Source organism: Phalacrocorax aristotelis, chromosome Z, assembly GCF_949628215.1.
Source record: "Phalacrocorax aristotelis chromosome Z, bGulAri2.1, whole genome shotgun sequence".
Lineage (NCBI taxonomy): Eukaryota > Metazoa > Chordata > Aves > Suliformes > Phalacrocoracidae > Phalacrocorax > Phalacrocorax aristotelis.
The window spans coordinates 45,899,590-45,916,202 of record NC_134311.1 but is presented as its reverse complement, the minus strand read 5'-3'; the positions used below and the strand labels follow the sequence as shown (position 1 = coordinate 45,916,202).

Sequence of the window (16,613 nt, the reverse complement as noted above, 5' to 3'; positions counted from 1 at the left end):
CCTCGGGCCGGTTTCCGTGGGCGCTGTCCTGCGGGGACGGGCGCACCCCTCCGTGCGGGGATGCTGCCGGCGAGCGGAGGTGCGGCGGGGGCGCGTGGGAGGGGTCCCCCGGCCGCCGGAGGCGCTGCGGACTCCTGGGGGGACGCCGACACCGCGGGGGGGTGGGGTCGGGCGGTGGCGAGGGGCGGCCCCGCGCGCCCGGTGGAAGGCGGGGCGGGGCGTCCCGTCCTGACGTCACGGCTCCCTCGCACCGCCGCCGCCGTCTGACACCCTCCGCCGCGCGAGCGGGTGCGGACAGCGCGAGCGGCGCAGGCAGGCGTCGTGCCCCGGCTGGGCGGCGGTGGGAGCAGCGCATCGCCCCTCGGCCCCCCTCGCCCCCCTGCGGACCCCGGACCGCCCTCGCCATGTCGGTGGCCGGGCTCAAGAAGCAGTTCCACAAAGCTACCCAGGTACCACCCCCCCCCGCGCCGCTCTCCGCCCGTGCGTGGGGCGCACGCGTGGGAGCATGGTGGCCGGGCTGCGCCCGGGGTGCTTGGCGGTGCGCTGGACTGCGTGGGGCGGTCGGGTGCGCGGGGTTGAGCTGTGTCCGACTGTGCGTCGTGCGGCCGTGTGCGTGAGTTTGCACGGGTGTGCATGGGCACGCACGCGTGTGCACGGGTATGTGTTGTGCGTGAGTGTGCGAGGGTTTTCGTTCGTGTGCGCGGGTGTGCAAAGTGAGTGGTTTTGCACCGATCTTGTGCGCGGGTGCCCGCGCTGTGTGAGTGTGCACGGGAGCCCACAATGCACGCGTGTGCGGGGTGCGTGAGTGGCTCCCAGGTTTGCATGAACGCGCAGGAGCGTGTACGGTGCGTGAATGTGCACGGGTGTGGGTGGGTCTGCACGGCTGACCACGGTTTTGCGTGCGCGCGCGTGTTTCCGTGAGTGCGTGGGCCGCACGGTGCACGCGTGCGTTGTGCCGGGGGTCGCCGTCCGGCCGCATCTCCCCCCGGCCCCGCGCCGCCCCCGGCTCCGGCCGCGCTGCAGCAGGCGGGCAGGGGCTTCTGGGGTGCGGGCGCATGTCCTTGGCTGCCCCCACGGAGGGGTTTCGAGGTAACGGGGGTGTCCGCTGCGGCAGGTACCCAGCGTGGGCCTCGAACCTTTACCAAACGCCATGCACTGTGTTTCCATCGGCGTTTGCTTACCCTGACTTTGTAAATCAGCAATAAACACGACTTGTTTTTGTTATCTGGCTTCAGAGTACTGCTGAAATCTGAATAATTGAGGTTTGGTCCTGTTGCCTTAGGCATGGTGTGATATTGCAGGAAGGTCAGGGTGGATGTTTCACCAGTCTTTGAGTTGTTTCATAATACAAAATCTGTGTGTTACAGCCTGTAAGGTTAAATTTCTGAATCAGGTTCTGACTCAATGTGCTTTGGGAATTGATCTGAACTGCTTTTCATAGAAGTCAGGGGAATTTCTTTGGATTTAGAGATTTGAGACCAAGACCAGTGTAATGTGCCTTTTTTCTTTTTTTTGTTCGCAGCTAAATACAAAATCCCAAGTCATTTGCTACTAATCGTCATTGCAGGCGTCTTCAGGTAGCAGTCTTGGTCACTGTAAGCAGTCTGTAGGTGCAGGCATACAAGACACAGCAGCCGTTATGGTTTTCAACACCTGCGTTTTTCCCTTTCTCATCCATCTCATCTCTTTCATCTCATCTCTTCTTGCACTGTGGGGAAATATTCCTGAAAAAATGATCCCTAATACAAGCATTTGTACAAATTCTGATCCTTAATGCCTTGCATACACCAATACACTTTGTGACTCTGAATTGCAGTGGGATACGTCAAGTTCTGCATGGGCCCATGCAGGCATCGAATGACATTGTGTGTCACTTCTCATACCACATTGTGCTGCATCATTGGTAAAAACAGCTTCAGAAGAAACCTGCCGTACTCATGACGGATGTGGTAAGGAACAGCTTAGGGTGCCTGAATCCATCCTGCAGCACACATCTGCTGCTGCTACTTTGTTATTTCTCCCCCTGCTACCTGGAGTTCTATCAGAAGCCTAGGAATCATCATTGCTGTACTGGGTTCTGGTACTGAAAATAAGAATTACAGTGTCTGTCTCAACCATGTTTAAGAAGCAGGCAACCTAAAGTTCACTTTTTAATAATAGAAGCCTCAGTTCTCCGTTATCGTAAGCTGCAGCAGCAGAGGTAAACATCTTTTTTGGAGGGAGCATGGTGTGAAAGGTCTATGCATGCTGTTCTGTCCATCAGATGACATGCTTATATCGATTGTCAGCAATACTATCATTTGGAAGGAAAGAAGAGTTTTAGCTGTGAAGTTTCTGGTGCCAGATTTAGCTGCCTGACATCAGATGACCCAGGGATTTTTGGGCTCAGCCTTAACTTTCACAGATTGTTTGTATGCAGGCCACGAAGACACATTAATGTATGAGAATGACTCACAAGTAGGTTGCAAGACTGATCTGTTTATTGGCTTGTTTTCAGTATGAGAGAGAAATCCAGGACTTAGTCACGCCGACCTTACTCTAGGGAGTAATCCTTCTGGCTAGGGGTTAATCCCCAGGTGAAGGATGGATTGACATTGCCAGACATTGCCAGTATGAATGAAGCTTCCGAGATAGAACCAAATAAATTGGAGGTTTTAAAAAATCGAATTATTCTTTTGGTTCTTATTCAGGTAAGAACTTGTGTATGATGTGCTGTCATAATAGAGTCCTAAATCATACCAGGAACAATTTCAAGTCATTTCTCAGGTTGCCATGTCCTTTAACCCAGTTTAACATTGTGCAGCCTTGAAGTCTCTGGTTTAGTTTTCTATCTATCTTGAATGCTATTATACTTGTAACATTAGTACCCCTTATACACAGAGTTTATGATTATGACTGTACAATATTATTAATGCAAAATACAGTTCCAGTTAGAAGTGGCACAATTTGTGTCTTATAAAAAAGTTTTTCTCATATCCGGAATTCTACTTTCTATAGTGCAACTTAAAAACGTGTGACTTCCATGTCTGGATGGTTTTATACAATGTAAGCATTGTATTTTCATTCATCATTTTTTGACTTGTAAAATGTCAAACTAACTTGTATGAGATATTGCCATTCTGTTTTTTAGTAGAAGACGTGCTGAAGAACTTAATGCCTGTCAAATTCTGTGCACCAACTGCAACAGCAGTGAGTCATTGAAAAGCAGGGGAAACTTTGCTCCTTCTAGAAGGAATAGAGTGTTCACCCCTTTGCCTTTGAGAATAACTTTTAACAGTTTTAGCTCTATGCAGAATCATAAAGTTTAGAGGAAATATTCCAGAGTTTGTGAAAGGAGCATGAGTCTGGAGGTCATGACATCCATGCAGAATTACAAGATGTTAGATTGTCAGGTATGGAGCAGGTTAGAGTATTCATTTACTGCTATTACCCACAGAGCTCCTCCTAAGAAGGAGAAGTAGCCAAATTTGAATGCTAACTGTGCTGCTGCAAATCTGTCAGACATCCTGGGGCTAAGAAGATTGTTCCAAAGAGTGTTTTCCGAGAAATGGGCAACTAAGTGCTGTGCCACCAAATGGTCCCCTTTTATTTCGGCATGCAAACTCCTCTGCCATTAGCGCTATGTCAGTGTGACTGAGACACTATTACTTCCTACAGGTTTAGCTATGGTTTTAAAACCACCAGAATAATTTTGGGGGATCCAGATTTGACAGTCTGGGGCATTTGAACAGAGATGTTTTAAAGTAGCATGAGCTTTGTTTCCGCATGACTGCATTCATTGCATAATATGGCTCTTGTGAGGCACAGTCAAAACTAAGCTTTCAGAAAGTAATAATTTCATAGGGAAAGAAATGAACAAAAATGCTGTGAATGGCCACATCCGAAGTTCCCCTGGGAACCACTGAATAAATGTGACTGACATTTAAATAGCAGTCTGAATGTGGCGATTTGAACAAAACAGGCCTGTAATATGATTTATTTTCTAGCACTGTGTTCTGCTTTTATGGTACAACATGTTTTAATTTACCCTAATGCCAGGACAGAAGTCACCAGTTTATATAGTTTTGTAGAGAAACAGGTTTATTACTGAAGGAAGCAGCTGAAGAAACAGCTTCCACTCCACTCATAGCTGTCAGTGGCTTGTTACATGCCCTGGCTTTTAGGTGGAAAGTACCATGCTCCCCTCTTTAACAAGGCAGCCTGTGAAGTGCACAGTGAGAGACTGACCCTAGCGTGTAATAAGAAGCAAATGAGACTCCTGCCTTGCTATGCCGCTGTGCACATAGCACAAAATCCTGTGGGCTTCATAGGGATTCTGCATTGATTCAGATCTGTCTACGTAGGTTCATTTGCAAAAAAAGAGTACATTAGGGTTGAGGCAGAATTTGAAAATGTTGATCATCTGTTTTGAAAGTGTCCTGGAAGAGTGTCTCCTTATTAGCATAACCTGAGTGTGTGCAACACCATAAACTTGTGAGCAGTTCCACTGAAATCAGTGGGAATATGAGTATGATGGAAATTAATCTCCTTGTCAAATGGTTTTTGTATTGAGGTTCATCTAACTGAATGTTTTTTTAAACTCCTTGGTCAGAAGTGTGTAAGAGGTTTTTCACTGGAATGGGTGAAGCAATCCTCCTTTATATCCAACATGCTTTCTATCCTTGCTAAACTCTCAAACTGCAGCTAACCAATTGTTGCCATTCCTTCCATACTGATAGAGAATGTGGTCAGTGATGTGTTGGTATCAGTATTTTCCTAAATCCCCATCAAGCCCCATATTCATAATATGTTCCTGACTCTCCTGCACTGTTGAGTGGGCATGTGTGTACTTGCCAGCTAGGCTTTTCCAGTGAAAGCACCTCACCTGTCCTATCCAGCTGTGATTGAAGCTGGACTCCCACTGGGTCTACCTATCTCCTTCCATGTCTCCCCTCAGCCTTACCCACCAAATTATCATCACTTCCCATGTATGTAAAGGTATGTATGTGAGCTGTGGTCTGGGAAGCTGGGCAATGCTATATTTTTCCTGTGCGTTGCTTATGCTGGACTTAAAGAGCTCCCTCCTCCTGTGGTGTGGAAAATTGTGGGCAGGTGGAGGAAAGAGGAGAGCCATTTGCAAGGTGGTGTGGCTCTGAGGATACTGCCCAAACTGGCTGTTAGAAACCTCTCTTCAAGAGCCATGCACCACCGGCAGTCTGTTGGTTTCTGTCAGTGCGGAGTGGTACATTTTGACATTAAGGAAAGGGAGCAAATTTTTGATCCGGGAATAAAGACTATTTTTAGAAAAAATATTTACTTAGCTGTGGAAGGGATTATTTCCACAGCAGGTAGGGAAATTCCTTCTGTTTGTGCACTCTAGCTTGATTTCCAGATACTGTATTCACATTTGGCATCATTCCCATGTGTTCTTTTATTGATATTACATAATTGAAAGGGTGAAAAATTGACCTTAATGTAAATTGCCCTTTGGTTGTATACTGTGTAGCCCTGCTGAGTTGTTTATGGCTTAAATAGTCTGCTCCAGTTTCTAACCCTGTTGTTACTTCTAGTGGAAAGAACTGCTGCTTTGTGTACACAAAAGAAAATGGCTTGGTTTTGGGGGAGGATTTCTCAAGCGTCTGTCAATACATTAATCTTTCTACCTGATATATGCAGTTTCCATTTTTATGCATGTATGTATATAAAAAGCTGGAGCACCGATTGACACCCATCTGCAGTTTTTGTCCCAGTGATCTGTGGAGGCAAAGAATATCTGTGGAGGCTATACTCAAAACAGCCTCCATCAGATTTTTTGTTTTATATCTTGACTTTCATCTTCACTGGAAGTATTACTCAGCCAGGAAGAACTGGCTAGTCTTGGTCATTCTTGCAAAACGGTGTCTTTAAGATATAAATGTGCCCTCGTGACTAGCATACTGATTGACAGCATGCTTCATATAAGTGCTGAAGCAGCAAAACCAGGTTTAACTGCAGCAGATTTTGCAGAGGTTACTGTGCAGAAGATTCTGTAGTTTTACATAGACGTCAAGTGAAAATGTAAGTGATGTGCTGGGGTGGTCTTACATATTTGTTGTGGAGGGTGGAGGGTCGAGGATCTTGAATGCTGACTGTCATGACCTAGCAGCATGCCAGTGAAGTCTTTTACTTTTAAAAGCTCAACAGGAGGGAAGGAGTTGTGGCCTTGCTTTGCAGGCCACAAGGAGCTCTTGCCACTCTGAGTATATCTGAAGAGAAACTGTGAATGGACAGAGTTTGGTGGGCAGTGCCCTGATGAAGCAGGCCCCTGGCCCACTTCTCAGGGAGAGTCTGTGCTACCCTAAGGGGCAACCAAGGCATTCTTCCAACAACCTTTTCTCCTGGAACTAAAAAGTCTTACTTTATGCTTCTTTTTGGCAACTTCTGTGACTCTACTTCTCATTTTTTTCTCACTTAGTGGTCCCTGCTGGGCAGTAGTGGTGCTGATCCTCTCTTAAATAAATGGAGGTATGCAGAGAAAAGGAAACCGAGCTACAGCATGGTATTATTGTGATTATCTTTGCCACAGCAGAATTACGTAGCTTTCAGTGCTTATCTAATCCTGCACTTAATCTTGGAGACAAAAATCATAGCTTTTTTTAAACCTGAGGTTATAGCATATGTCACAGGAATCCATAGAAGGGATAGGAATTACAGTAACTTTTTTTCTTCCTCCTGAAGCAGAGAAAAAAGTTAGGAATTCATATTTACTGTGCTAATGTTTTTCACAAGCTTTTCCTTTATGGAGGCTCTATAGACCTGCATGGGAGAAAGTAAAAAGAAAGAAGTGGCTTTTTGAAGTTAACATAATTTCAATTTGTCTGTGGATGGAAAGCACTGTGCAGACCTGGACAGAATGATTCAGGGATATGTAATTGTAATTGGTGTAATACTGATGATGCTCTTGTACCCATGACAGAGGCCATATCTATATAACTAAATAGTGTTTTACAAAAAATTTCCTATTACGTAGACTGACATTGGGCTGAAGTAGTTGTTGCAACATTGCATGGGTCACACTGAGGGGCAGCAGTTTGCTTTCCCCATGACCATTCCCCCAGCAAAGAAGGTGTGTTATTTGATCCCAGCAAAGGTGCTGCTGAGGCAGCAGCAGTGTAACCTTGCTAGTGGCAGTCTATAACAGTGGCTCGCTGTGATGCCAGAGGGCCTCCTGAAAGAAAAAGAAATTCAACCACTGGTTTGGCTAATGGGACTGTCAGCAGGGAAGGGCTGGTGAAGTGAATCCACATCTACTTCAAAATAGGTAGATGCCACTAGCTGGGTTCATTGTCAGCAAAACAGCAGGTATCGTATTGACATAATATCTATTGGGTTGTGTTTTGATTACATGTTCCTTGGGATGTTGACACTTTGTCAGATGGGGTTACTATACTGAAACCTTTGTAAGCCAAAGTTCTAAAATAGAGAAAGATGTTGGTTTTTCAACCCCTTTTTTCGACTACTCTGATGGCAGAAAAGCACATCACACTGTTAAGATATTTACATCCTCCTCTGCTTTCTTCATCTTTTTGTGGATTTCAGTTTGATTTTTTTAATTAAATTGGTTATTTATTTATCAATTGGTTTTTTTTGATTGCCTAAATTCCAGTTTTTACTGGCTGCAAAAGTCTTTAAATTTGAAAACGACTTATCTAAACATTTTCAAATAGGGCTTGTTTTTCACCTTTATGTTAAGTAATTTGGTTTGCATTGGCAGTAACACTGAGGACACCATTTATTTTCCATTTTAAAGTATTCTTGATCACTGGACATCACTTCTGTTCTGCTGCTGTGAGGAAGAGTGTCACCACAACAAAATAGGGTGTTAACAGAGCATGTTCCAAAAGAGATGAAGGTTTGGGTTATTTTGCCTAGAAGGAAGCTTGTTTGTAAAGAGATCTGAGGACAAGATGGCAAGGCATTAGAGATAACCAGTTAGTTAGTATTTTTCTCAACTAATTCACAAGCTGAGTTTGTGTTTCTCTAGGAACGCTATCTTTGGCTTCGAAACAGAGTTAGTTAAACCTGGATCTTGTTCCAGTTGAAGTGAAAGGAGGTTTTAGTATTCAGGAGCAGGTCCTAATTGAGTTTTCTGTTGGTTGCTTCATCACATTTCTTGCATTGGCCTGGAACAGATAGAATTTGATTTTACTTTCTGTTGTTATGAAAGGAAATAAGAACTTTCAAAACAGAGCTTAAAACTGTTCCCTGGGTCCCAGTTTCTCTTTTTAATTCGCACTTTTCAAACCCCCGTCAGACGTTCCTCCATGTAGACTGAGAACCCATTGAGACACACACACACGAACTCATGCCAGTCGACTCCAAATCCTGGCTTTCGTGGGGTTTGCTGCAACCCATAAAACCAAACTTGCGTTTAAGACACACTCGTGCAAAAATTTAGCTGGGAACTTCAAGGTGTATTTTGTCCTGGTTTCTTGGTCTCGTTTTGGGTTTTGATTTTTTTTTTCTCTCTCACTGGAAATCAAAAGCTTGTTTTGGAATTGGACCTGCCTTTGCTGCACTTCTCCTCTGGGCTGGATAACACTGAAGCTCTTTGCTTTTCTACTTGGATAGTGTTCTCTTGTGGATCTGTTGGTTTTTCTTATCCTGTGTAGCAGACATGTTTTTTTCTTTTTGAGGGGAGGTAAACAAACAACAACGAAAAAACTTACCTCGTGCTGAGGCACGAGGAAGGTTCAGCAACGTGCAAATATTTTTAGGAACCAAAACATCTGAATGTGGAAATGTGCCTTGACTTGCACAATAACCACATGTATGCATGGTTTAGGTTCCATGATCCAAGGAACCTTCTACTAGCATTAATGAGTGGAAGTGTGTCTCTCAGGAAGGATGGCTGGATCTTCTGGTACCTCTAGTATTTATGATCTAAATTGGGTGTTTAAAATATGACCATGTTGCTCTGAGGCTGTTGGGGAAATCTTCCTTTTCCACAGAAGTGCTGAAAAACATCTTGCCATGTATGAGGCAAATCTGCCACTGTCATAATATGTATAATATGTGTGCCATACATTTGGCTTCTCTCTAAGTATAGACAGGTAAAATGTGAGTTTCTGGAGGAGAGGAAGACTTAATTGCTGAAAGCAGAGGCAAGCTTAGATAAATAATGTAGATCTTAAACTTTTTATGCAGAAGAATGTATTTTGCTCTGTCAGTTTTGTCTGGTTCATTTCACCTAGGTAAACTGCTACAAAACAGTCACATGGCAGCAAATGGTAAACTTTGCATGGTGAGAATGGGATTATCTTACTAAGGTAGGAGACGCAAATACTTGATAACAAAAGATAAATAACTTTTTTCTTTGTTTTCTTTGTTTTCTTTGTTTTGCAACATTGTAATTCAAAATAATTTAAGTCAGGGTGATTTGGGACCTGAGATTTTCACAGATGTCACATCCCTTCTCAAAGGTCTGGATTGGCATGTTTTGGAATGGGCTGTAGCTCTTGAAATAGACCGTAGAGCTTTTGGTGTTCTCTGGAGAATATTCTCGTTTTTCTTTAACTGTAAACATGGGTGGGAATAAGATGCCTGAAAGGAAGATGAATGAGGATGAAAGAGTGGGCAGGTCCTCAACAGGAATCCTTGAAAACTGAGCAGAGGCAAATTCTGTGTTCAGGTATGTATGGATTAATCTGACTAGGGGCAGAAGAAATGGCAGGCATTAGTGAATAAAGCCAGCACTTGTTATTTCTTGCTTCATTAGTCTACTATATCCAGGATATAGTGATTGGGAAAGCCAACATGGCTTCACTAAAGGCAGATCATGCTTGACAAACCTGGTGGCCTTCTATGACAAAGTGACTTGCCTGGTTGACATGGGGCAGGCAGTGGACATTGTCTACCTGGGCTTCTCCAAGGCCTTTGATACGGTCCTCCACATTTTCCTCCTGGAGAAATTAATGTGTTACGGTGTAGACAAGTGGTCTGTGCAGTGGGTGGGGAACTGGCTGACAGGCCGCACCCAAAGGGTGGTGGTAAATAGCTCCTTTTCCAAGTGGCAACCTGTCACTAGTGGAGTCCCCCAGGGATTGATATTGGGCCCAGTGTTATTCAATATCTTTATAAGTGATCTGGACAACGGCATCAAGTGTAGCCTGATGAAGTTTGCTGATGGCACCAAACTGAGTGGGGAAGTAGACACTCCAGAAGGGAGAACTGCTCTGCAGGGAGATCTGGATAGGCTGGAGAGTGGGCCAGCAAGAACCTTATGAAGTTCAACAAGAAGAAGTTTAAGGTCATGCACCTGGGAAAATACAATCCAGGAGTGCAGCACAGACTGGGATCCACCTGCCTGGAGAGCAGCTCTGTGGAAAGGGACCTCGGGGTCCTGGTGGTCAGAAAGCTCAACGTGAGCGAACAGTGTATTGCTGCGGCCAAGAAGGCCAACAGGATGCTGGGTTGCATCAGAAAGGGCATCACAAGCAGAGATAGAGAAGTCATTATCCCACTCTACTCAGCGCTTGTCAGGCCACACCTGGAGTACTATGTACAGTTCTGGTCCCTGCTATACAAAAAGGATGTGGACAGGCTGGAAGTGGTCCAGAGAAGGGCCACAAAGATGATCAAAGGACTGGGAAGCTGCCATACGAGGATAGGCCTGGAGAGCTGGGTTTGTTCAGCCTTGAGAAAAGGAGGCTTAGAGGGGATCTCATCACCATGTACCAGTACGTAAAGGGTAGTACAAAGAAGATGGAGACTCCCTTTTCACAAGGGGTCACATGGGGAGGACAAGGGGGAATGGACACAGTTTGCTCTTGGGGAGATTCCAATTTGACACAAGAGGAAAATTTTTCACAGTGAGGACAGTCAGTAATCTCCCCAGGGAAGTGGTTGACTTGGCCATGTTGGACACCTTCAAGAGTTGTCTGGACAGGGTGCTGGGCCATCTTGTCTAGACTGTGCTTTTCCTAGAAAGGTTGGACTAGATCCCTGAGGTCCCTTCCAACCTGTGAGTCTGTGATTCTCGGTTCCTGATCTGTACACTGTGAGAGCATGTGTTGTTCCAGTCCAGGAGAAAGGACAACCAGTGTTCCCAAATACAAACAGCCTAAATAACTCCAGTGGGTTAAAGAGGTCAGCATGGATTTAATGGTGTCTGCCAGTACACGTGGAATCAAATGTGACTAAGGAGGGGAAAAGCCAACATTGTTTCTAAGATGATGACCCCATCTGTCACAGATTTCCTGTCTCATGGGGAGAAAGAATAAGGGAAAGGAAATACTCCTCTGCTGTTCTGATTTGGGGAGTGTCTTTTAAATAAAAACTGTTGGACAGTCACTGGAAGATAAGCTCTCCATGACTTAGTGTTGTGGTTTAGCCCCAGTCAGCAACCAAGCACCATGCAGCCACTCACTCACTCCCCTGCGGTGGGATGGGGGAGAGAATTGGAAGACTAAAAGTGAGGAAACTCATGGGTTAAGATAGAGAGAGTTTAATAGGTAAAGCAAAAGCTGCCTGCGGAAGCAAAGCAAAACAAGGAATTCATTCACTACTTCCCATGGGCAGGCAGGTGTTCAGCCATCTCCAGGAAAGCAGACCTCCATCAAGCATTATGGTTACTTGGGAAGACAAATGCCATGACTACAAACATCACACACACACCCCCCTCCCCTGCCTTCCTTCTTTCCCCAGCTTTATATACTGACCATGATGTCATATGGTATGGAATATCCCTTTGGTCACTTGGGGTCAGCTGTCCTGTCTGTGTCCCCTCCCTTCCTGGCTTCTTATGTACCTGGCAGAGCATGGGAAGCTGAAAAAGTTCTTGACTAGTATAAGCACTACTTTGCAACAACTAAACCATCTCAGCATTATCACCACTGTTTCCAGCACAAATCCAAAACATAGCTCTATACTAGCTACTATGAAAAAAATTAACTTTATCCCAACTGAAACCAGGACACTCAGGTGCTTGTTGCTTCCCCTTGGAAGAGTTTGCTGTCCTCAGCAGGCTGGCAGAGTCATTATATTCTGCACATGGAAAGTTTCCGCAGCACTGACTGCCAAGTGTTCTGCTAGGTTTTCATCAGCAAAGTGCGTGCTTCAAATCATTGACTCATTCAGAGAGTTCAGTGAAGTTTAAAGCTGTCCTGGGCAAAAGCTGGGCTCTGTGTTAGCGTGTTCCTGGGGCTTTCTGCAATGCCATGACCTCTGTGCTGGGACCTGAGGTGCTGTCTGTGACTGAAAGTACCTGGCTAGGTTGCAAAGGCAAAATGAAGTAACAGATTTACTAGCCATACAGATATGTGGCTTTTCATGTTTAAAGGCAAGACTGTCCCACTTTGTCTTGCTTCTCTGTAACCCTGATGTAGGAGGATGACTGTTACTTTAATGTGAGAAAGCATTCGTGCAGACTCTAAGGTAAGAGTTGCAATATATCTTTAGGAAAGGAGCTATCCTGCTCTGTACTGCTCAGTGCTTAGCATAAGTGACTATATTATATATCCTGTTTCCCTACAGCACTGTTAATCTCTGGACATATGTGTGTTTGTGGCGCTTACGGTATAGAAAGCCTCAGCTCCAGGAGCTGTGGTTTTGGCTGTTGTGTTTCTCGATGTACAATCATGGTCATTCTTATCCTGGATGTACTGACCAAGAAAACAGCTGAACATGCTTGGGTTGAGTTTCTGACTGGGGCCTACTGGTACCACTGCAGAATTCAGTTTAATAATAAAATAAGTTCCTGAGACAAATTGGTATGTGGATGTACTTATATATGAAAATATATCTATGAAAAAAAATATGGAAATATCTGCCAGACTATAGGAGAAAATTGTGATGTCCAAGGGCTGGCCTTACTGTCATTTGTTGCTGTAATTTTGGCTCTGGTAGGGTAATTGCTGATCTACTCCTCTCATCTTGAGAAAAAGACAGTTTCCCAAATCATACATTAAAATCAGGTATATGGGATTTCTAGCAACTTTTATAAAACACAGGCAGTCTTCCCGAGCAGATTTGGAAGGCTCCCTAGAGACATGCAGACGTGGTGCTGTTATATCTTGTTCACTTGCATTCTGTGGATGACTTTTTCTCTCTCTTCTTGCACAGCACATTGGAGCAAGAGAGATTTGAAAATGTAATAAAGCTGCAATAAAACAGACGATTCTAGTTCTATATTTTTCTCGTTTGTGCTTGCAGATTAGCTATATTTGTGTCCAGGGAAACTTCTTCATCTACACGAACTTAAACAGATTCACTGCTGTAGCCTTTTTTTTTTTCCTTCTGATTTCCTCCTGATATTTCTTTCAAACCTTTGTAAAATACTGATAATTGTATTTCCCTTAAATACTATATTAATTTTCTTGCAATAAAAATTAAATTTTGGGAGGTAAATGAAGCAGCTGGGGGAGGAGCTGTGCATATCAAATGAGATTTTTGTTAAAGAATGAAGACCAGATCAAGAGTATGAGTAACAACCCTCTGGATGGCTAAGCCAGGGGCAAAACCTGCTTGAACCTTAGGGCATTCGAGAGCATGTGAAGGAGCAGGTAGCAGAGAGCAGGCAGGAGGGAAGAGTGGGACCACGCATTAACTTTGCATGCAGTGTTTTTGGAATTTTGTTAGCACCATACCAAAGTCATAACAGAAGAGCATGTGAGGAAGATTATGACTCTTACTTGTTGTGTTTTTTTTTTTTTTCTATCTCTAATGCAATGTCATGCAAGTAGTCATGGTAGGGCAGCACAGTGTGGCTGTATCACTGTCAGAAGTCAGCAGCTGTTTGGGATGTCCATTTTTTGGCTTAAAGTCTCTGTTGTTGCCCTTGAGAGTGATTGGGTTTGTGGTTATAGGTTTAAGATGTGCGATATTGAAACTTAGTGGCGTGAATAAGCGCAGGTGACCTAATGCCAGCTTGTTACTTAGTATTCCTAGGTGAGATCTGAGAATGCTTTGAAGTGTTGTTGCCCTATTTCAGCTTGCATGGGCTTGCCTTGGAGGTTACCTTCTGTGCGTTGAAGAGGGAAGTAGTAGCCAATGTGGCTGCCCTATGCTAAGCCATGGGGAAGCCTTGAGGGAAAGATATAGCAACTCAGTCCTATCCAGTCATAGATAAACCTACCTCCCTGACAAAAAAGCCTAGGGATGAGTGGGAGGGGGGAAAAGAAAAAGAAAAAGGAAACCGAGGCATACTTACAGCAACTTTGTCTCCTGCCACAACCCTCCTCAGCCTGTGTCAACAGGGAAAACCCTGCAGTGTACTGTTCTGCAATAATTTCTCTTCCCACATCTCTGCTGCAATTGACCAGGAGGGAGGAAAAAGTGACTTTTGCCTCTTTTTCTGTGCCATCCTTTGATATCTGAGGAATTTCGGCAGGATTTGTGGACCTAGTTTCCTCTGCACCATCTCAGTGTCACCTCGGAGCTGGGACTTGAGCAATTAATTCACTGTGACTATGATTGTGACTCCTTGGCTCTACTGAAATAATGTGCTTGTTTTGCAGGCTGGAAAGGTTGGGGTTTGTTCTGATACCTTATTTATTCGTAAACAGCAGGTGCTGTCATTAAGAACTGCTCTAAATTACAAAACAACATAGAATGGCTCTTAATTCTTAAACATACTATTTAAAAGGTAGATAAATCAGCTCACAAAAGCAGAAAGTTTTCTTGAAATATCAAACGTCATGCAAGCAAGCAATCAATAACCAAGACTTTCAAAAATTTTTGCAGAATTTTGTCTCCTGCTGACACTTGTTGCAAATGAGCAATGGAGTTAACCTGGTTGTTTGTAGGAGACATTCACTAATGTATGTGCTATATGCCTTTATTCAGCAATAAGAAAGCATTCAGCAAACTAAACCCTGCTGATTTGGGATATTTTGCTTATTTATTTTATTTTAAGTGTTCAGAGGTCATTTTTAACAAAGTTTTTTTTTTTTATATCAAGTATTTTTGCAGCATATAATCGCAAATATTAAGTAAACATTACAGAATCAAGATATTTTAAAAAGTAATAATGCTGTCTCCTTTTTCTTCTTTCTGAATTTTCTTGACTTCAGGGTTTAAATTATCTGTTCTTTTAAGGGTAAAAGCTAATGCTTTCTTATAACCATATGTTTATAAGACATAAGAGTTTTGAGAGGAAAACAACACACAGGAGAGAAATGACAGCCATTGCAAAGACCTGGCAGTAATTCCTCTGAGTCATTTTGTCTCCTTACAACTTACCTCCTTTGGCATCTATTCCAGTTTGAAATGTGTGCCAGATCTTTGACAGGTACATGGTTGTGTCCCTCCCTCTTGCTTTCTTTGAGATTGAGTGATGTAGCGGCTGACCTGAACTTCTGAGGCTATGTGTATGTTGGAATGTCATACAGTGCAAAAGGCATGGGTCTGTGGAACGAAAAAATTGGTGCAGAGGACACAGTTCCCCCAGTGGAGGTTTATGTTTTATTTATAGTTTGATTTTGGACTAACTCTCGTCTGGTCCTGTGGACTCATTGCCTGCTAGTGGTTGAAGCATATCAAGGGAACTATTGCAGATAAATTTCTGCTTCAGCTTCATTTAAAAGGAATCTGGTTCACATGCTACATACTGCTCTGCAATAAAAATCATAGTGGAGTAAGTGGGGATCACTATGAGATTTATTTTAAAAAGTTAACTCCTGATCTGCACTGAAGTGCTAAAATACCTGTAATCTGGAAAAGGTACTTGGTAGTTGCTAAGTATTTATCTTTTCAATTTATTTGCACTACTTAAAGTACTTTCACAAGCCAAATGCTTGTGAAAGCTGCAGGAAATAATCCAAGTCCAGGAGGGCTTCTCTGTGTCATATGAATATTTCAAGTCTTGTTTTCACACAGCTGTGAAAAGCTCTCTGTTCAGCGGGTAGGTTGACTTGAGTTTTAAATTTAGTAAATTGCTTGGCTACTACTGACTTCCTTTGCAAGCAAAGGTGCAGGTAGATAAAAGAAGAAAAGTAACATCATCCACAGGGAAGAGAAATAGTATAGATTTATGGACAGAGAGGGCTGTATTTTAAGAAACGGTGTAATAGTGAACAGATGTGGCACGGCAGGTAGCTTTGCTTTCAGCACCTCTTAAAGAACTAGGTTATATCTTCTGAGGCACAGACCTACATGGGGACTGCTACAGAGCCATGAAATACTAAGAAGCCATTGGCTTTTGAAAAGCAGCATGCCTTACTGTGACACTGCTGCCTTGCCATTGAGGAGTATCATCTTCAGCAAATCTGAGGTACTGAGTGAGGCACTGATTGTTTGCGTCTCCAAGGTCTGGACCACGCAAACCCAGGAGGCTGGTGAGGAACCACTTCTGTGCTCTGTTTTGAGCTCTGATATCTACCTTAGTTGGCCTAAGAAATAAAGGATCCTTAACCACTCCTTTTCTGTCCACCCAGATAAAAGCTGGGCAGTAGCCATTCCTAGTAACTAAGGGATGCCCACTGGCAGTGCAAGCTTTGCTGTGAATTCCCCTCCCTGTTTTACATCACTTGTCTCACCAGTATGGCAAAGCTGTGACGCTGAAAATCCACCTGCAAACTAGTGAGGAAACTCTTGTGAATTCTTGATCTCTTGGTATGCCAAGAAGGATGGCTACTGTAAATGTGGCCCTGAGGGCA

General features: G+C 43.9%; 1 protein-coding gene across 1 annotated transcript in view; it reads left to right on the top strand.

Annotated features, from left to right (window-relative positions):
• Positions 1–245: 245 nt before the first annotated feature.
• The window catches only part of SH3GL2 (SH3 domain containing GRB2 like 2, endophilin A1), a 108,180-nt gene continuing 91,812 nt past the window's right edge, over positions 246–16,613 (top strand). Inside the window, exon 1 of the mRNA XM_075078981.1 lies at positions 246–449. Coding sequence (XP_074935082.1) covers positions 405–449 — 45 coding nt within the window. The 5' untranslated portion in view covers positions 246–404. The remainder of the gene's footprint in view (positions 450–16,613) is intronic.